This window comes from Dipodomys merriami, unplaced genomic scaffold (assembly GCF_024711535.1).
Source record: "Dipodomys merriami isolate MVZ:Mamm:240054 unplaced genomic scaffold, mDipMer1.0.p SCAF_10, whole genome shotgun sequence".
Lineage (NCBI taxonomy): Eukaryota > Metazoa > Chordata > Mammalia > Rodentia > Heteromyidae > Dipodomys > Dipodomys merriami.
In genome coordinates, this window is record NW_027202271.1 from 50,311,645 (window position 1) to 50,333,489 (window position 21,845).

Consider the following 21,845-nt stretch of genomic DNA (forward strand, 5'->3'; position numbering starts at 1 on the left):
CAAACTTATTTCAAAATTGACTGTTAGCTGGATGCTAGTGCCTCATGACTATAATCGTGGCTACTCAGAAGGCTGAGATGTGAGAATCATGATTTGAAGCTACCCTGTACAGGAAAGTCCTGTAAGATTCTTATTTCCAATTAACCAGCAAAAAGCCAGAAGCAAAATTTTGGCTCAAATGGTAGAGCGCCAACTTGGAGCAAAAAAGCTAAGGGAGAACACTGTGGCTATGAGTTTAAGCCCTAGTACTGGACTTGTTTTTAGCGCTGGAACCTTTGGCATATTGCCCTTTCATCCTGATCAGGGAATGCTGGTTACAGAAATTGAAGTGCTGTGTGTGAAACAAGCTCAGGTTGACGAGGGATTATGGCAGGGCTGAAGGAGTCTCATGAAAGCTCTGTGCAGAAAGCAAGTCTAAACATGTTTGTGGCCTGGGCAGGGAGACCCCCAGCCTGAGGTGGCACTGAAATCCAGGCTGTACCACTGAGGAAGGAAAATAAGTCTATGTAAATCTTCCCTCAGTGGGAACAGAGACATTACGAGAAGTGCAGGGTGGGGCTTTTGCCCCATAAGATCTAAAATGTCCTTCACTCAAGTCTCCAGTTGGCCAGCCCTCATCTGCAGTCTCGCGCCTGCTTCTCTGCGCCATCTTTTCTGGATCTCTCCACGGACTGCTTTCTGACTTTTGCTCCAGCTTCTCTCTGCTACAGCTGAATTCCATCAGCTTACCTTGGCAGTGAGCTGATTTACTGTCTTGATTCCATATTCTTTGGGATTTCAGTTAAGTGCCCATTGTTTAACTGTAATCTCTGAGTTCCAAATTGATTGTGTGTGTGTGTGTGTGTGTGTGTGTGTGTGTGTGTGTGTGTGTGTGAGACAGACAGACAGACAGACAGAGACAGACACAGAGACAGACACAGAGAGATGTTGAGTGAGTCTAGCCTATGACTAAGCTCTCTCTACTTTGGTGTCCAGTCAGTTGTGTGGTCAGCAGGGAGAAATCTGCCTCTGATTGGGAGGGTGGCAGAATCCTTTTGGAAGTATGAAGCATGTAGTGGGAGAGCAGAACTGGCATTTTCTTTATCAACTTTCATTTGCCTTTACTGTGTTGTAAAATGGAAATAAATGGACTGTTTTGCAAACCAAATGAGATTGTTTATAGGGAGTTACCTCTCTGCCTTCCGTCCTGCCTGCCTGCCTGCCTGCCTGCCTTCCTTCCTTCCTTTCTTTCTTTCTTTCTTTCTTTCTAAATGAGATTGTTTATAGGGAGTTACCTCTCTGCCTTCCGTCCTGCCTGCCTGCCTGCCTTTCTTCCTTTCTTCCTTTCTTTCTTGTTGTTGGTTGTGGGCTTGAACTCTGGGCCTGGGCGCTGTCCCTCAGCTCTTCAGTTCAAGGCGAGCGCTCTACCACTTGAGCTATAGCACCGCTTCCGGTTTTCTTGGAGATAGGAGCCTCATGGTCTTTCCTGCCCAGGCTGGCTTGGAACCACGATCCTCAGATCTCAGCCTCCTGAGTAGCTAGGATTACAGGCGTGAGCCACTGGTGCCTAGCTATTAGTTTCTTAATACTACCAAAATAAATGACCACAAACTTGATGGATTCAAACAATAGAAATTTATTCTCTCAGAGTTGTAGAGACCGGAAGTCTGGAACCAAAATGTTGACAGGGCTTTACTTCCTCTTTCAGCTTCTGGGGGCTCCAGGAGCGACCGCCTCTGTTCCAAGTCCTTTCTCTTCTCTGTGTGTCTTCTCTTCTATGTCCTCTCTCTCTCTCTCTCTCTCTCTCTCTCTCTCTCTCTCTCTCTCTCTCTCTCTCTCTCTCTCTCTCTCTCTCTCTCTCTCTTTCTCTCGACTTTCTCTCCTAAGGACATTTCTCACTGGATTTAGGGCCCAGTTGGATAATCCAAGATATCTATTTCAAGATCCTTGACTTACATCCACAAACACCTGTTTTCTAGATAAAGTAGAAATGACAGCTTTCAGGGATTTGATGGGGATATCTTTTGGGGACTATATTTCAGCTTTTCACAATATCCCATAGAGTATTTGGCTTACTATCTTCATGGTTCCTTCTAGAGGCTGTTTTTATTTTTATGTTTGCTGTATCTTCTGCTTTCTAACACAATTGGATCTTATTTCTCGTTTCCAGATAGCACAATTTAATTGGGATCCAGAGACAGTGGGTCTTATCCATGGATCTTTCTTCTGGGGTTATATAGTGACACAAATTCCAGGTGGCTTCATTTCAAACAAGTTTGCTGCAAACAGGTAAGAAATATATTGACATGCGTGCTGTTTACCCAGGCTGTATTTCAGCTTTCCACAATACCTAGTAGAATGTTTGGCTGCTTATTGTAATGGTCCGTACCTGAGGCTGTTTTTATTTTTATAATGCAGCTCTGTACCTTTAAAAAAATCTGCACAGTTGGTTCTCAATTTAAGGGGTTCAGGATGAAAAACAGGAACTGTACAGATAGATTTACTTTAGAGATGTGGCTCTCAAATGAACCTGCTCTTGAATCCTTGACTTTCAAAAAAAAAATAGTGTTACTTACACTCACTTAAGTGTTTATTTGGTCAAAAGGGCAATTAACTTTGAGCCAGGAAAAGAACCATTCTTGGCTCCTCACTGGCTTACTGAGTTACCTCTACTGAATTGCAGTCTCTCTCTCTGACCTTCAGTTTCTTATTTGTGACAGGAAACATTGGACTAAATTACTGATGATGGTCTGTAACCCTATGTACTTATACTAAGTACCACAAAGGTTCTATCTTGTGTTCAATAGGGCTGACCTTTAGATGGCAAAATACTTTTTTTTTGTACTGAGGTTTGAATTTAGTGCTTTAGATGCAGGTGGCCCTACCCCTTGAACCTTGGCCCCAGCCAAAGATGTGCCCATGGAAGGGGTCTGAGAAGTTGAGTGTTTTAACAATTATGAGTTATTTCAATAAGCAGTGAGTCCTCTGTCATTAGAGGCAGTCAAGCACAAGAAGATGGCCACTTGGGGGAGATGTTGTAAAATGTATCATGTACCTGATGTATTTTCAGGTCCCCTCTCATATGTTTCTCAGATGACTTTACGTAAACTGAGAGTAATTTTTTTCAAATTGTAAAAAACAATTCATCCGATGGTTGTGAAGTCAACATAGTGATTCACCAATAAGAATTTTTAAGAGAGAAGAATGGAAGAGAAGGTAGTCAAATAAGACAGAAAATAAGCTAGCAACATAGGGGAAGTATTATTGAAACTTTTTGTATTACATTTGTGTGTGGGTAGGTATCATGTGGGCTTCAAAGTGGCTCTATTTTATGGGTCAACGTCAAAGAATTTAAGCCACCATGATGAGATCTAAAACTGTAGAAACATAACTGTCTTTCCTTAGGTTCTTCTTGAATATTCCTATTATCTTTAAGTAGTTGTACAAAGGAGTTGCCAGTCATTGCCCCATTCAATAACAGTACATCTTGATCAATATCACCTTTTCAATATTCTCACCCACTCCTCCCACCTTAAATCCTTTTCTAATTTGTACCTCTTATTGTTACCTACCCATTATATTCTTTTTAAAAAAGTAATCAAATATGGCTTGCTTTGGTCTCCTTGGTTACTGCTTACACTTCTGCCCTCAAAGAAAATCACATATAATATGATTTTTACAGCATGCCACTGATAATGTGTGGGAGGAGAGAAGAAACTACCTCCTTCTCTTTACCTCCAGTGAATCCTGGGCAGGGCAGGGAAGAGAAAGCAAGTGGTACTGGCAGGATATTTATTGGTGGTACTGGTGGTACTGGTATGCTGAGATAGGTACAGGACTTGTTTTGTGCTTGGCTGGTCCCAGGCTGATCATAAGCTGATGGCTGGATAGTCATTAGTTTCTCTTGTGGTCTACTAAAAGCATTGTGGAGAACAAGAGACATAATCCCACAAATAAAGAAGTCATGGGTAAGAGAGATGTTCACTTGGATGGAGCCAGGTAGAATGGTAGATGTCTAGCAAGTTCCTTTCAACTTGGTCATTCTGGACCAATCTGGGATATCATCTAAGCAGGACATTCCCGCATTGCTATAAATGTGTTTATAATTGGTCCTGGGACTCAAACTTGGAAGAAGCAGCTCAGGAGTCTAGCTTGAACATATCAGATCCCCAAACATCACCTATTTCTCTAAATTAATGCCTCTTTAATTTCTACAATGAACTTTCATGAGCTGTTAGGTTGGTTTCTGATGTTTCACTGAAGTACCTCATCCATCTTGCCCCATTCAATAACACAATGCTCTGTTTCTTTAGGGTCTTTGGAGCTGCCATTTTCTTAACATCAACTTTGAACATGTTCATTCCGTCTGCAGCCAGAGTACATTATGGCTGTGTCATGGGTGTCAGAATTTTGCAGGGCCTAGTGGAGGTAAGAGATAGCCTTTCCTTGAAGCTTTTGATAATGTCTGGGACAACATGGTCCTCACCAAAAAAACATTTTTTTTTACTCAGTTGTTGTTGTTGTTTTTAAATCTATCTTGTCCTGCCATTTCAGTTCTCTGGTGATGGCTATGATTGTGATCACTTTCATTACAATGCTTCACATGCTTTCAAATTTATATACAGTAAAGGGCCATTCATCCCATAGTGATCTGAATTTTTTAAAGCACAGAGAGAAATGGGAGTCAAAATGATTGACTTTCAACGCTTCTTCCAGGGCGTGACCTACCCGGCCTGCCACGGCATGTGGAGTAAGTGGGCACCACCTTTGGAGAGAAGCCGTCTGGCCACAACTTCTTTTTGTGGTAAGTATGTGAGAATCATAACAAGTTTCATTTAGGGATGCTTTTGGGGATTGAAAAAAATCTACGAAGAACCTTGAAAATAATTTCTTTCCTCCCCTCCCCCCCACATAGTAAATTTCCCAAAGTGACTGGTTTCTGCTATTGGGTCATCTAGAGTCTAGGTGTATGACTGCTATTGGGTCATCTAGAGTCTAGGTGTGTGACTTCAGACTTTTCTCTTTGGCAAGTCCTCATTTTGCTTCTGTTCTTGCTCCTTCTCTTCCTTTGGCCAGGAAAACAAAATAGCTTTCCACAGCTCCAACTAGACTTTCACTTATATTTCCTTGGTCCTAATTGTGTCACATTCTAAGAAGGTTAGGAGAACTAGCATCTGAAGTAGAGAAGGAGAAGGGATAAGCAGTTGGAGGTGGTTGTTGGATTGGCCAACAAATGCCATTGGCTAAGACCAAAAGTGAAAGAGGTGGGATTATCAAGTCCCTCTTTTTTAAACATTGATGCTGAAGTGCAGTGACTTACCCAAGGTAACACAGGTTCTGCAATGAGTCTACCTCTCTCTTGATATGGTACTTTTCTTACTACTAGCATGTCAACATCGGCATAGAGATATTTAAATTCATATATTCTCAGTATTACAGATAAAAATGAAGTGGTGCCCATTCATCTTACTCAAAGAAAATTAGTGCTCCCCAAAGAGTGATGTAATTTTAATTACTGGGTCTCCAAATTTTGCTAAAGTTAGAAATACAACATGGTAGGCAGATGCGGAGGTTCGTGCCTGCAATTCTGGATGTTGGAGGGTAGAGACAGGAATGTGTCTATTTGAGGCTAGCCTGGCTAAAAACTTAGTGAAACTTCATCTTATTAACATGCCAGGAGTGGTTGCGTACTCTTGAGGTACCAACTACTTAGGAGGCACAGGTAGAAGAGGGATATTGTCCAAGGCTGACTTGAGCAAACGTGAGAGACCCTTCCTGGAAAACAAACTAAAAGCAAAAAAAAAAAACCAAGCTGGGAGCCTAGCTCAAGTGGTAGGGGGGTTGCTTATTAGCAAATGCCAAGCATTGAGCATCAGTATTGTCACAAACAAAAACAAAAAGGAGACATCATACACTGTAAAATGTTCTTTAAAATGTTTTTATAGGGAAAAGGGTCCATGAAGGCAAATGTGCTTTAGACTCTAAAAGTCAGAATGTGGCCCAAGCTGTTAGGATTGGATTTGTCCCATTGTGTTTCACACTGTTATCTTTAGTGAAGCCTCCTGAGTAGCTAGGATTACAGGCATAAGCCACCAGTACCTGGAAAGAAAATTATACATTATCTTGTTTTTTAAAAAAAAGTATTGTAAAGATGCTGTACAGAGGGTTACAGTTACATAAGTAAGGTAATGAGTTATCTTTTTGTGTTTCTTCTTTTTAGCTTTTCAGTCAAGGCTGTTACTCTATGACTTGAGCCACAGTGCCACTTCTGTTTTGGTTGTGTTTGTGTGTGTGTGTGTGTGTGTGTGTGTGTGTGTGTGTGTGTTGTTAATTAGAGATAAGAGGCTGGCTTTGAACCGTAATCCTCAGCCTCTTGAGTAGCTAGCTAGGATTACAGATGTGTGACACTCATGCCCAGATAATATATGCTATCTTTAGACTGTCCTTCCTTTTGGGGGCTGCTTTTGCAATGACTGGGTAAGAAGATTGGCCATGGATTCTTGGTAATGTTGCTAGAAATTCACGTTTTTTATTTATGATCCCAAATCCTTGTCCTTGTAGAGCTGGTCTTGGGAAATCTCTGAGTTTTCATTTCATGTCCTTGTCCATGCAGGTCAGTCTATCCACAGCATAATCCCAAATGCCTGCTTTTTATTTATTTTGTTTGTAACAAAAGAATTCGTTCTTAATCATGTTACTCCTCCTCTTCAAGCTTCTTTGATATGTCCTTGTTAAGGAAGGTTCATTAGTGGTTGTGAAAGTGGTTTGACTTGAATAGCTGTTCAAATTGGCCTGTCTGTGGAGACATGCTTTCTGGAGGAAATCTTCCTCACACGACTTCTTGCTCTGCCTCTCTTCCTTGGTCTGATTTCTGAGGCCAGCATGTCTTTTCTAAGGCCAGCTTTGCGAAAAGGAGAAATAAATCTTCCTCTTCATTTCTATATTTTCATTTCTTTGTTCTTCTCTCCTTTTTTATTTTTATTTTTGGTGATTCCAGGATTTGAACTTAGGGCTCTGGGCTTGCTAAGAGTTGCTCTACCAATTGGGCCATGCACCAGCCCTTAAATAATACCACCGACAAGAACAATCAGAAATATTCCTGGGGATTTGTTATGAAATATTCACTCATGTCTGTTTTGTGCTTAGTTTGGAATTGCATGAACAGCCAAAATGTCTTCAGCCTTTCCTTTCCTGAAAAACCATTTTTTTTTTTTTTGGCCAGAGTATTACCCTAGCTACTACTTGCTGACTGTGGGTTTTTAGATCCTTGGCCTTGCTTTCTCTGTTGGTTTATTTGTAAGACCTTTCTTTCTGACTTGCCAGCAAATTGAGAATGCCTAAGCAGCCACTCCCAATCCATATTGTCTTTTTATAGCCCTAAAAGGACTGATTTAAGAAAGGGTTGATTCTCAAGGAAAGTTACTTGGTCAAGGTCACAGGCCTTATTATATGTCTCAGCTAAGGAGTGGCTTCAGCTCTAAGACCAGTCCCGGGAAATATCTTCCATCAGAAGGAAACCCAGGCTTGGGAGCTTATCAGATCTTAATCTGAAAAGATACTGGTGTGAGAAGAGGAGTCCATAAATCACTTACTCACACTATATTGTTTTACAGTTAAAGAAACTGAGGCTTAGGCCAAAGAAACATAGGTTCCATGGTTTCCCTTATTTGAATAACTAGTCCATGTGTAGGACAAGCAGAAAAGGTCAAAAGCTATGTTCATATGACCAGATAAGATGATGTTTAGCAAAATGAACCCCAAGATAGAGACACAAATATCTGTTTTTATACATATTTATAATGTACCATGTGATTTTTTTATTTCTTTGTATGTTCCTCCCCCACAGTATAACCCTTGTTTTCACTGTATTTGATGTCGGTGCCCTGCATCTTGTATATACACTTCTCTAATTTGGGGAGGGGAAGGGAAAAACCAAAATGCTTAAATAAGGATACAGGTTGACCCATTATAACAATGAGAGGTACAAGACACTATGTTGAAAATGAACTTTACAACTTTGGTGGGTGGGTAGGGTTGGAGGAAGGGGTGAGGGGGTGAGGGGTAGTTGTGGAGGTGGGAGGGAAGGGATGGGAGGAGGAAAACAAAGGAGGAGGCAACAATGCTCCATAGGAAATGTACTCATTTCCTTGCTCATGTAACTGTAACCCCTCTGTACAGTATTTTTACAATAAAAATATACAAAAAATAAAATAAAAAAAAGAAACTGAGGCTTGGGAAGGAAAAAATGATTAAATTCTCATGCCTAGTGTTCACACTCCCAGCTCAGCTACTCTTCATCGTGACACTCCATCATCTTTTGGGGCTTCCTCTGTGAGCACATAAGGCACTGAGGTACTCTCTGCAATTGGGGTTTAGTCTGGGAGTAGTAGGTGCTCTTGGGGGTACACTCAAGGAGCTGTGGATGAGTGAGTGAGTGTTAGGAGCCTCCATTAAAGCTGTGTCTGAAAGATGACAGAGTTTGATAGATCCTTTCCCCTGTGGAAGAATCATTTTAGTTTACTTTTTGAGATTGTGTCCTGCTATGAAATTGTATCCTTCTGCCTCATCTTCTGGAGTTCTGGTAATACAGATGTGCATCCCTACACCTGACTGAAAGAATACTTCTTACAATAAGGCACTATTGACATTTTGGCAATGAAGTAGCAGGACTGAATTATTATAGTGTGAGGGATTCTCACAAACCTGGGTTCCTCTATAGGAAACAAGTCCTTATACCTCAGTCACCTCAAAAACCATTTATTTTCCCTTTCCAAGCCATAGTTTCTCCTGTAACATGTGGCTAACATTGGTAACTACATCAGGTAAAAATTGGGAAATTAAAACTCTAGGTGCAGAGCCAGGCACTGGTGGCTCATGCCTGTCATCCTTGCTACTCAGGAGGCTGAGAGCTGAGGATCGCAATTCAAAACCAGCCTGCATAGGAAAGTCTGTGAGATTCCTTCTTCCAATTAACATAAAAACCTGAAAGTGAAGCTATGGATCAAGTGGTAGAGCACCAGCCTTGAGCACAAAAGCTCAGGGACAGCACCCAGGCCCTGCGTTCAAGTCCTAGGACTGGCAAAAATAAACCAGACTGGAACAAAACCAAACGAATAATCAACTCTAGGTGTAGTATATTTATCCCAGAACTTGACATTCAGAAAGCATCTTCTTCATTGTGGGCTGGCTAGCTCTCATCTTCCCTGCTCCAGGTGGATCTCTGAATCACCTCAACCACATTTCCTGTGCTCCCTTCCAGGGAATCTGGCCTGGGCAGAAGACTACTTTTTCCACACACAGCAGAGTTGATCTGAAGCTCTTTACTAACATATGCCCTGGAATGCTTACCTTATTACTTAAGGAATTCTGATCCATGATATAGCAGTAATAGCATTTGTATAAACCTTGATAGCTTGCAAGGTAACTTCACATATGCAGCTTGGTTTGCCCTCAAACCAAGCCCAGGTGATGGATATTTCATTCCTATCTTATCTCTGAGTCTTTGAACTTCCTCGGGTGTTACAATGAGATTCCAGAGCCAAAGTTGGACCTTCCTTGGGGGTAGCTTAGTTTAGAAAGATGTGATTTAATCTATTTGTCTGGAAGACTCCTCCAATTCTTATTGCCTCAAGATCACCCTTAACATTGGATCATAGAAAGCAGAATTTCCTTTTATGCTTCATTTCTTTTTTTTTTGTCAGTCGTGGGGCTTGAACTCTGGGCCTGGGTGCTGTCCCTGCACTCTTTAGCTCAAGGCGAGTGCTCTACTGCTTGAGCCACAGCACCACTTCCTCATGCTTCATTTCTGAAGCCACCATTTAATTACCCATGGCCTGGAAGAAGTTTTAGATGTTAACTTTTCATTTCAGTTAATATTTATTGGTAGTTCAGCAGGGTTTGTATTTCTTTGCTACTATGCTACAGCTACAGAAGATAGAGAGGCCAGGTCACGGGCTCTAGCTCTTATTATCTTGTCTAGACAAGATAAACATCCTCCACATACAGGTAAGTATTTACCTGTATAAATATTGAGACTGGGTTTTGATTGAGTTTTGACCTGCAATCTTTCTGCCTCTGCCCTCTTAGCAGCAAGGATTACAGATGTGTACCACCACACCTAGTGATTGTATTGATTTTCAGTTGGAGAACCAGCAACCGTTCATTTCATAAAATAGAATACCTAAAAAAATAAATAAAATGAGCTGGGTGCTGGTGCCTCACACCTACCATTCTAGCTGTTCAGGAGGCTGAGATCTGAGTTTTGTTTTTAAGGTAAACTGGGAGTTTGCCTGATTCTTCCTATTCAGGTAGTTTGGTTTGGACTCAGGGCTGATTTATTCTCAATTTTGCCACATGATTTTAGAAGGTTTTAGAAGGCTTGCATGCCAATGGGCCAATTTGTCTGTCAATCTTCTCTTTTCTTCAGGTTCCTATGCAGGGGCAGTGGTAGCCATGCCCTTGGCAGGGGTGTTGGTGCAGTACATTGGTTGGGCCTCCGTCTTTTACATTTATGGTGAGTGATCTGACATCATGGTTCACATAGGCATAGATATGGTATCCTATTGTATAAGGGTTTGGCTGTGAGTTTGTTGTATGAAAACAGAAATTAGGAAGACAAGTTTATCGTGTAAATGGAACCCTTGTTTACTTGTTATTGATTTAACGTTGATATTAGAGTCCATTGTTTTAAATGAGCAGAACATTATCTTCCTTTAAAAACCAGTTAACAACAACAGGAAAGTCAACACAATTCTTTGTCTTAACTAAAACAGACCACTATTTGGGAGTATCATAAAAAGTGAAAAATTTAGAGATGGAAGAAAATGAGACATTATCTTTCACCCTTTTGTTTTTTAACTGCAGGTATGTTTGGGATTATTTGGTACATGTTTTGGCTATTACAGGCCTATGAGTGTCCAGCAATGCACCCAACCATCTCTAATGAGGAGAGAACTTATATAGAGACAAGTATAGGAGAAGGAACCAACTTGGTTAGTCTAAGTGTAAGTATAAATGGATAGATAGGGCTGGGAAGGTGGCTCAGTGGTAGAGCGCTTGCCTTGCATGCATGAGGCCCGGGTTAGATTCCTCAGCACCACATAAGCAGAAAAAGCAGGAAGTGGCACTATGGCTCCAGTGGTAGAGTGCTAGCCTTGAGCTGAAGAGCTCCGGGACAGCACCCAGGCCCAGAGTTCAGGCCCCACGACCAAAAAAAAACAAAAAAAAAAGATAAAAGTTTTACATTTTTTCTTTGATTAATTCTCTCAATGATAGTGTTATTTTCTTAAAAAACACATCAATATCTTTACTGAAAAATCTCATGGTATTCTTTTACTCCCTAGAAATTTAATACACCATGGAAAAGATTTTTTACATCACTGCCAGTTTATGCAATCATTGTGGCAAATTTTTGCCGAAGCTGGACCTTTTATTTGCTCTTAATAAGTCAGCCTGCTTATTTTGAAGAGGTCTTTGGATTTGCAATAAGTAAGGTAAACACAACGATGTTTTGAATATTCTTGAACTTTAGCTCTCTTGAAATCAAGAGAAATGCAATATGTATTATATACTATATAATCATGTTATATAATTACATATTATAATATAAAATATATATTGTCTCATGATTTATTATATTTATTTGTATTGTATATAATATACATATTTATATTAACTTATTTATATATTATATGCCAAGAATATATTTATATTATGAAATAACTTGCTGTTAATAATTTATAATAGTCTATGATACCTAATAGCCTGATGTTCAGGCAAATTATATATTCTCTTCAAAATGTAATAGCTTCTCATTTTTTTCTTATCAAAGCTGCACTAAAAATTTAACTTCTGGCTGGGAATGTGGCTTAGTGGTAGCATGCATGAAGCCCTGGGTTCGATTCCTTTTTACCACATAAACAGAAAAAAACGAAAATTGCTCTATAGCTCAAGTGGTAGAGTGCTATCTTTGAGCAAAAGAAGTTCAGAGACAGTGCCCAGGGCCTGAGTTCAAGCCCCAGGACCAGCAAAATAAATAAATAAATAAATAAATAAATAATTTAAGGTCTAGTCAATCTTAAATAATTGTAAAGCTCATTCAAATACTGCATATGAAAGAATAAAAAAGATTTGATAGTGTGGGTTTTTTTCTCCTTATAAATTATTTATTGAGTAGCAGAAACAACCTTAAAGTTCAATCCTCAGACTATACATCCTTCAATCCTGGGTTATAGTATTAACAACCATTGCTTACGATGGCTTAGAAAGAACTCTTAACATTTCCAGCTCTTGCCTTTTTTATATGTTTTTTACATAAGCAAGGTAATGAGTACATTGCTTATCAAGCATTCTTGCCTCCTCCTTTGTTTGTCCCCTACCCCACCTATCCCACCTCCACGACTACACTCCCCTCCCCCACCTAAATTGTAGTTTGTTTTTCAACATAGGATCTTGTACATCGCATTGTTACAATGGGTCCACCTGTATCTCTATTTAAACATTCTGTTTTTTTTCCTTCTCCTCCCCAAATTATGCTGAAATCAAATACAGTGAAAACAGGGGTTTATACCATGGGGGAGGAACATACAAGGCAACAAAAAAAAAATCACCTGGTACCTTATAAATGCGTTAGAAACAATAGCAAGAAAGAAACAACCACTTGTGTCCCTATCTTGGGGTTCATTTTGTTTAACTTCACCTTATCTGGTCATATGTACATAGCTTTTGACCTTTTCTACTTGTCTCAGACATATACTAGTTATTGCAAATAAGGGAAACCATGGGACCTATGTTTCTTTGGGCCTGGCTTAGTCATTTGTGTCTCAAGAGGAGAGGCTTTCCATGAGGAAACATAAGCTATCATCATAAGAGAATAAAAACCTCCTTCCTCTATGGGTAAGAACAGCCGCCTAACAGAGATAGATGTGTGAACAGCTGCAGGGATTAGCAGAAGGGAGCATGGAAGAACCAGTAGCCACATGATGCTGGCTGCCAGCAGTGAGCACTCTGCTCACAGTGAGTGCTCTGTTCTCCACATGCTGGTTGCTTTTGAGGCTTCTTGATTAGTAAAAGTCATCTCTGCCCTCAGGGAGCTTCCAGTCTGGTAGATGAGACAGATAAGTCTAAGCTGAAAGTCATTCACTCATGGATCCTTTATTATAAAACCCAGACCTCCTTGGGAACCCATAATAGATGATTACATTTAGTAGTGGCTGTGGCTTTGGCATAGGGGTGAGCAGGGAAGTATGAAGCTGTATCTCACAGAAGCCATGAAAAATGAAAGATGGCTCACTGTTTCTTTTCCTCCAGGTGGGTCTCCTGTCAGCGGTTCCACACATGGTGATGACAATCGTTGTACCCATTGGAGGACAACTGGCTGATTATTTAAGAAGCAGGAAAATCTTGACCACGACTGCTGTCAGGAAGATCATGAACTGCGGAGGTATTGTGGACTTCATAGGGGGCATTGTGGCTTTTGTGAACTTAGAGTAAAAGAGCTTCAGAACATATGTTAGAGCTGGGATCTAGTTATTGGAGCAGATCTTAAAGACCCCTAAGTCCATCTCCCCCGCTTATCTATTATATCAGACCCCGGACATCAGTTTGAACTCATGTAATCTGGGGGGGTACACCTTAATAAATCAGGACACACTTAAAACCAAAGAAATATTTCTTCCATCTATACTCAAGGCAAAACAAAATGACTTCCAGTTATGTACGCTTATCTTTTCTATGCATCCTTCATCATCATCATCATCATCATCATCGTTATTATTGTTGTTGTTGTTGTTATTATTATTATTATATGCTGGTCTTGGGGCTTGAACTCAAGACCTGGGCACTGTATCTTAGTTTTTATGCTGAAGACTTGCACTCTACCTCTTGAGCCACAGCTCCACTTCTAGCTTTTGGTTGTTAATTGGAGATTAGAGCTTTATAGACTTTCTTGCTCAGGCTGGCTTCAAACCACATTCCTCAGATCTCAGCATCTTAAGTAGCTAAGAATGCAGGTGTGAGCCGCCTGCTCCCAGCCATATTGATTTTTTAATCCAGTTTATTTCCTTTTCTCCTTCTTATTCTGCACATAGATATGATTTGAAAAGGCACAGAAGCATTTTCTTCCCATATTCTTCTATGCTGTGCATGGGTGGTGCATGCATACACACATGTACACATGCACACACATGCATACACACATGTACACATGCACACACAACTTCATACCAACCACTCTCCTGCTTCGTTTAGTTTATGCTTTCTTTTGCAAAGACACATTCCTCAAAAGAGGAAGGTGCAATTAGTTATGCACTCTCATAGTGTTCATGGCTGTGTACCTTTTCTAACCTCTTCTTTACTTCTTAGCTCATTTATTTTGCTTTATAAATGAGCATTTATTGAGCGCTGTCTGTGCCCAGCATTAAGTGAAATTGTTTATATACATTATTTTATTTAATCCGTAGAATCACTATGTAGAAGAGGTACTATAGAATCACTATGTAGAAGAGATACTATTACTAGATACAACTTACAGACAGAAGTTCTGATCCTGTGTAAGATATGAGGTTTGGCTGATCCCATTGCTAATGCTCTTAGCCACTCTGTTCCTATTCAAGATTAGATAGGTAAAGTCTATTTGGAAATAAAGAATATATATGGGGAGATTCAGGAGCAGGTACAATATGATCCTACAACATCATGGAAGTCCAGTGTGACTAATAATCTAAAATGATAAACAGGACTTGTTGTACATGCTTATAGAACCAGCACGAAGGAGATTAAGATGGGAAGGATTTTGAGTTTAAGGCCAGCCTAGGCTATATAGGAGAGCAAAACAAAGTAAAGCAGAGCAAAGCAAAACCAAGCCAAACCAAACAAAAATACCAGAAGCTTTCCAAATGAAGCATTCAATAAATGCCTGCTATTCAATTATGTCTCCATTGACTAAAGTAATGTATTTCTAAATCAGCAAGTTGAAGTCAGATCTTGGGTGAATTCTAATTTCACAACCACTTCAAAACCCAGATGCCTTGAAGACTCTTGAACATGTTTTGTGGCAGTGTTGTGTCATATTTAGTTCTGTCCTGTTTCGTGCTAATGCCTCTCTGTAATTGGTGGAGATGATGTTGGCCAGTGGAGGAGAGCTCTCAATTATCTTTTATATTCTAACCAAGAGCAAGTTGAGAGAAAATCTCCCCACCACTGCAGAAATTATTATTTGCAAATGAAATCTCCTGGCTCCTCTTCCATCTTTGAAAAATACCTCGATTCAGTATCTCTGTGTACATCAGGGAAAGCAGTAGCATTTGTAGTTTGGTTTGTCTCTGTTTGGTACTGAAGATTGAACCCAAAGCTTCATGTCTATTAAATAAGCATTTCCACTAATGATCCAGTATCCTCAACCCTTCCCCTTCTCCTTGTCAGCATCTTCTTCCTGCGCTTCATCTTCCTCCCCTTTTGCCTCCATAAATTCTATATAGGATTTTATTTTTTATTACTGGTCCTGGGGCTTGGACTCAGAGCCTGGGCATTGTCCCTGAACTTCTTTTGCTCAAGGCTAGCACTCTACCATTTGAGCCATAGTGCCACTTCCAGCTTTTTCTTTTTATGTGGTACCAAGGAATTGAACCCAGGGCTTCATGCATGCTAGGCAAACACTCTACCACTAAGCCACATCCCCAACCTAGGATTTTTTTAAGGAGAAAAGACGCCTTGCTTAAATACAGAGGTAATGATAGGAAAACAGTTGTGTGCTCTCACTGGATAATCCAGATATATGTTGATACAGCAAGGCCATAACAATGATCTTCTAGAGAACTTCCCATTTCATAAAAACAAATATAGAGGACATTTGTTATCTGAGGAGAATCACACATGTCTTGGAGCCTGTCACATCCTTCTTTTCTTCCATAGTCAAGGATTATAGGAGGTTACCACCATTTAGCACAAACCCATCACCTTAAGACATGATAGTCTAGAGTTCTTGTTCATTCCCAATCAGGCACATTTCCAAGATCCTGGGAGACCAATGTCAGATTCTTGTATGCCTTGCTAAAGGATGTGTGAAGCGAGACTAAAGTAAAAAATAAAACCCAGTCTGGTTGAATCAGTTGCCTGTGTGAGCTTCAGACTGTTTTTTGTTTTTTAAATATGAAATGAAAGTTTTCTTGACTTTTAAAATTCTACTGGTATTTCTCTCAACTCAAGATAGGTTCATTTGAGGATGCATTGGCTACTCTGATGTTTACATTTTATTGTTAATCTCTCAAAATACACAGTTCTATTTGCAGATTTTTAACTGTCAGCAGAAACCATTTAAGCCTATCATTATTATTGTTATTATTATTATTATTATTATTATTTTGGAGATAGGTTCTTAGAATAAAGTTCTTACAATAAATAGCCTTGAACTTATGATACTTCTGCCTCCAACTTCTGAGTGCTGGGATTAGAGGCGTGCATCACCCCATTTAGGCTTTTATTTGTATTTATTTATTTATTTATTTATTTTATTGTGAAAATACCATACAGAGGGGTTACAGTTACAAGGGCAAGGTAATGAATACATTTCATATCAAGCTCTCTCCTCCCACCCCTCGCCAAAGCTGTAAAGTTCATTTTTCAACATAGCATCTTGTACATCTCATTGTTGCAGTGGGTCCACCTGTATCCCTATTTAAACGATTTGTTTTTTCCCTTCCCCTCCACAAAGTATACCAACATCAAATACAGTGAAAACAGGAGTTATACCGTGGGGGAGCATTTAGGCTTTTATTATATTTCATTTTTCCATTTAAACTTTTAAAGGCCTTTTCTTCAGTCGGCAGTTTTAAAAACCATTCCCATGATAGTGCTCTGTTATCTTGGCAACTTGGGAGGCTGAGGCAGGTGGATCACAAGTTTGAGGCCTTCCCAAGCTAGCTAATGAAACTCCATCTCAAGAAAAGAGAGGAAGAGAAGGAGGAGGAGGTAAATAGAAGATGATCAGGAAGAGGAGGCAGACAAGGAGGAGGGTTGGGGATGTGGATCGTTAGTGGAAGTGCTTGCTTATAGACACGAGGCCCTGGGCTCAGTCTCTAGTACCAAACCAAGCTGAATGAAACAACAAGCATTACTGCTTCCGTAGTTTTCTATGACCCTCCGTAGTTGTACATTTAATAGTTACTAATGTTTATCCTTCTTTATGGTGATTTTGAAGACATGGGTTCAGACAGATAAATAGCAGTCAATATCTACAATAGGTGATTATACCTGGTGATCCCATTTTACCTCCTTGGTATCAATTTACTTTTATTTATTGAGCACCTACTACATTGCCAGCTAGATTCTGTAGTAAAAGTATGGTTTTATGGAGAGGTAGAAAGAAACACCAATGTAAAAAAGTTCTAGTATATAAGGAAGAAGGAGGAGATGTCAGCTTCCCTGGTTAAAGGTGAGACGGTTATCCACAAAGGTTTCTATGGAAAGCAGCCAGTATTGGAAGAGGACTTAAATGAAAAAGAGAAGTTAATGGGGAACAAGGAATCTAGGCCAAGGAAGAGCATGTGCAAATACTCTGCACAGGCTTGAGATTGATCTGTGTAGTTAGAAAACAGCTGTAGAGTGTGAGAATGACAGATAAAGAGCTTCATCAGGATGAATAGACATGAGCACAGTGGCAAGGTTTGCAGAAGAGGAGCAGCAAGAGGGACTATTATTAGCACTGTACTAGTGAAGTGCGGCCCTTCATTAATGATAAAGAAAGAGTAATTAAGCGTGTAGTTGAGAAACACATTGGGGTGGCTAATGGATCAGAAGAGGACAAAGAAGGAAGATCCATCAAATGTTGGAGTTGCCATGTAAGATGATGGGGCCCCAGGCAGTGGCGAAAATAACAGTGGCAAAAGTGACAGTGGGAGGTGACAGAGATTTTTTTAAGGCCTCAGAACAGTCAGAGCTCCATATGAAGCCTGAGGAAAGAATTCCAAGGGGCTAAGTGTCTGCATACTGGATCTCTGGGTGCCATTTGTATCCATATGCACACACATTTAATATTTATAGATCAGTTTAATCTTCTGGTGTCCTATAAGATTGTGTTGGCATTTCCTTGTGTGTGTGTGTGTGTGTGTGTGTGTGTGTGTGTGTGTGTGTGTGTGTGTGTGTGTGTGTGTGTTTTGTGCTGGAGTTACTGGGGCTTGAACTCAGAGTCTCACATTCTTTCTTCAAGGTTTTTCCACCCAAGAATGGTGTCCTATCACTTGAGTTACTCTGTACTTCCTTCCAGATTTTTGCTGGGTAATTTGCAGATGAATGTCCTGGATTTTTGACTGGGCTGGCTTTGATCTGTGATCTTCAGATCTCAGCCTCTTGAGTAGCTAGGATTACAGGCATGAGCCACTGTCACCTGGCCTTTATTTATTTATTTTTAAGATGAGGAATTGGGAAGGTGATATGATTTGTCCAAGGTCACAATATAGTGGTTCTGAGTGGAATCTGAAGTTAGCTCTTTCTGAGTCTATGGTCTGGACCCTAAACTCAAGCCCTAACCTAAAGAAGAAAAAGAAAGAACCTGTGGTTGGTTTGCTTTGGCTTTTTAGGAGTGAAATAAGGTGAACCAAGTATGTAGCCTTGGAGGTAACTGTAGTTCAATCATATGGAGTTAGCTGACAGTCTCCAAAATAGAGCCCTGCTAATTACCCTTCCTTCCTCCCCTTCCCATCCCCACCCCACAACTTCACATACTGCAAAGGGTGTTTATACCATCTTCCTATCTGCTGTTTGTTGAATTTCCTTTCCTTCCTTCTTTCTTTCTTTCTTTCTTTCTTTTCTTTTCTTTCTTTCTTTCTTTCTTTCTTTCTTTCTTTCTTTCTTTCTTTCTTTCTTTCTTTCTTTCCTTCTTTCCTTCCTTCCTTCCTTCCTTCCTTCCTTCCTTCCTTCCTTCCTTCCTTCCTTCCTTCCTTCCTTTCTTTTTTCCTTCTTTCTTCTCTCTCTTCATTTCTTTTCTTTTTATGGTTGAGAAGAAACTTATTTATAATTTTATCATCATATTTTATTTTGTTGTATTGTTATGAATGAAAGGAACAGAAAATAGTTTTGTCCTGCTGTTTTGTGCAATTGTCTCATTAAAAAAAGAGGCCTGAGATCTGGGTGAACTTAAAAGGGAAGAATTTTCTCTTATGCTCCCCAAACAGTAAGATATAGTGTTTTATTTCAGATGATCACTACAGCTGTCTGGCTGCTTTCAACAGTTAATATTAGAAGAGGGTTATCTATCATGTCATTTTTTTGTGAGAAGCCATGTTTTATGTGAGAGTTTCTTTTCTTCTTTTTCCTTCTCCCTCCCTCCTTCCCTCCCTCCCCCTCTTTCTTTCTTTCTTTCTTTCTTTTTCTTTCTTTCTTTCTTTCTTTTCTTTCTTTCTTTCTTTCTTTCTTTCTTTCTTTCTTTCTTTCTTTCTTTCTTTCTTTCTTTCTTTCTTTCTTTCTTTCTTTCTTTCTCTCTCTCTCTTTCTCTCTTTCTCTCTCTCTTTCTTTCTTTCATTCTTTCATTCTTTCTTTCTTTCTTTAGCTTGAACTCAGGGCTGAGCACTGTTCCTTAATGATTTTGCTTGAGGCTGATGACCACTTCAGCCACAGTTCTACTTCTGGCATTTTTGGTGGCTAGAGTCTCGTGGGCTGCCTGGGCTGGCTTTGAACCATGATCCTTCAATCTCAGCTTTCTGAGTAGCTAGTATTACAAGCATGAGCCACCCATACCTGGCTTATGAAATGGAAAGAACGACTATCCCTTGGTGAACTAACAGCATTCCTCATTCTGGAAGCCTTGCTGGAATAGACTGGGATCATTTGGAGCTCAAGGTGCAACAGGATAATGTTAGCAAGGTCACATGAACATAGTCATGAAGTCCTGAAACACCTGTAAGTACTGTGCCAGATTGTATACATTTAGGACAGGGGAAATATGGATTCTTACTTGATAAATCAATAATTTTGGGCTGACTGATATGAGAATAACATTGCCCTTATTCTCTTTCCATTTGCAGGTTTTGGCATGGAGGCCACCTTGCTCCTGGTGGTTGGTTTTTCCCATACCAAAGGGGTGGCTATCTCCTTTCTGGTGCTTGCTGTAGGATTTAGTGGCTTTGCTATTTCAGGTAAAGCATTCTTTGGGTTTCTGAATCTTGTCTATAAACTCATCATGTATTACTGGGAAGGAAAGACAAGACCCTGCTTTTGTGGTTTGCTTTCATGTGTGTGCTAGTCCTAGAGCTCAATGGCACTCAGGGCCTGGTGCTGTCCCTTAGCTTTTTTTGCTCAAGGCTAGTGTTCTCCCATTTGCTCTGCAGCTCTGCTTGTGGCCCTTTGGTGATTAATTGTAGATAAGAGTCTCATGGACTTGCCTACCTGGGCATCCTCAGATCTCAGCTTCCTGAGTAGCTAGGATTACAGATGTGAGCCATTGGACCCTGGCTACTTGTTTCTTTTAGGAAGAAAAAAAATCTCTATTTTCAAAGTAGCTTACAGGTAAGAAGTTGGGTTTGGAAGTACATAGAAGTGGATTTGAGACCTTGCTTCACTATTTATAATGTATAAAAGAAATAACTTGAGCTGGTCACCAGTGGCAGATTGTGATTTGGTAGGTCTAGAGTATGTCCTGAGAGTCTACATTTCTAACAAGCTTTGTAGAGTGATGGTATTGTTATTCTATACTGTGTGTGTGTGTGTGTGTGTGTGTGTGTGTGTGTGTGTGTGTGTGTGTATGTGTGTGTGTGTGTGTGTGTGTGTGTGTGTGTGTGATTACTGGAGATTGAATGTATTGCCTTATATGTGCTAATCAAACACTCTACCACTGAATCACATACCCAACCCTTGGGTTTTTGAAACAGGATCTCAATTGGTAGCTCAGCTTGGTCTTGAACTCACTATGTAGCTCAGGTTGGCACAGAACTTGTGTTCTTCCAGCCCCTGCCTCCTGAGTGCTGCGATTATAGACCATCATTACCATGTCTGGGGGGGGGGAGTCCACACGTTGAGTGGTGAGGATAGATCAATTATGACTTGCTTCCAGGAGGATGTTGAGGAACCCCTTCCTTCCCTTGATAACTCTGTGAGGCAAGAGATTCATATCCTGTTCCCAGAGATATTGGATCATTCTGGTTCATATTGTTTTCATTCTCCTGAACTGCCAATTAAGTCACAATCAGGAAGAGAGGCACCCAGTACTCCCGGGGTTATGAGCTGCCTTTTAAAAGCACTTACTTTATCTTGCCACTTTAAAACTATGATCTCACTTTATTCTCATTGCAATCCTGTGAAAAGGACATTGCTACATCTATTTCACTGATGAGGAAAGGGAGGCTCAGGGAGGTGATTTAACTTGCCCAAGTATTTTGAGTGCTTAGACTGGAATAAAGATCTGACTCAACAATGACACTCTGAGAAGGACTACAACCCTGGGAGCAGCCATTACTCAAGCTCTCCTGCCTGCCAATTTCATAAAGGATAAATAGGATTATCAGGGAAGACTGGCACGAATTTGGAGCTGATTATAGACATCAGAACCAAGATAGGCGAGGTTAGATACAGGGCTAAGTAATTGGTTACTGCTTTGAGAAATATCCTAGGTAGAGAAGACAGACTCTCCCAGCTGGTGTGTAATTTTTTTTATCTGCTATGAAAAATATATCAGTGATTCTCCCCCCCTTGAACACTGGTATTGTATAGCTAGACACTTAAATGGCTTTTCTTTTATCATCTTTAACGGAACATAGATGCCTAGTCTGGCTTTGTATCAGAATATAATACCAATGATATTAATTGCTTCTTATCTTTGAATTCTTTTCTAACAAAGCATTCATCACATTCATATCACAGTAAGATTAACTAATTTGAAG

The 21,845-nt window shown here is 40.1% G+C and overlaps 1 protein-coding gene across 1 annotated transcript in view; it reads left to right on the forward strand.

The window, feature by feature from the left end:
- The window catches only part of Slc17a8 (solute carrier family 17 member 8), a 39,806-nt gene that overhangs the window by 13,191 nt on the left and 4,770 nt on the right, over positions 1–21,845 (forward strand). Inside the window, exons 3-10 of the mRNA XM_070037091.1 lie at positions 2,150–2,268; positions 4,293–4,407; positions 4,696–4,783; positions 10,406–10,492; positions 10,843–10,982; positions 11,322–11,471; positions 13,288–13,420; positions 19,995–20,105. Of these exons, the coding sequence (XP_069893192.1) occupies positions 2,150–2,268; positions 4,293–4,407; positions 4,696–4,783; positions 10,406–10,492; positions 10,843–10,982; positions 11,322–11,471; positions 13,288–13,420; positions 19,995–20,105 (943 nt within the window). The remainder of the gene's footprint in view (positions 1–2,149; positions 2,269–4,292; positions 4,408–4,695; positions 4,784–10,405; positions 10,493–10,842; positions 10,983–11,321; positions 11,472–13,287; positions 13,421–19,994; positions 20,106–21,845) is intronic.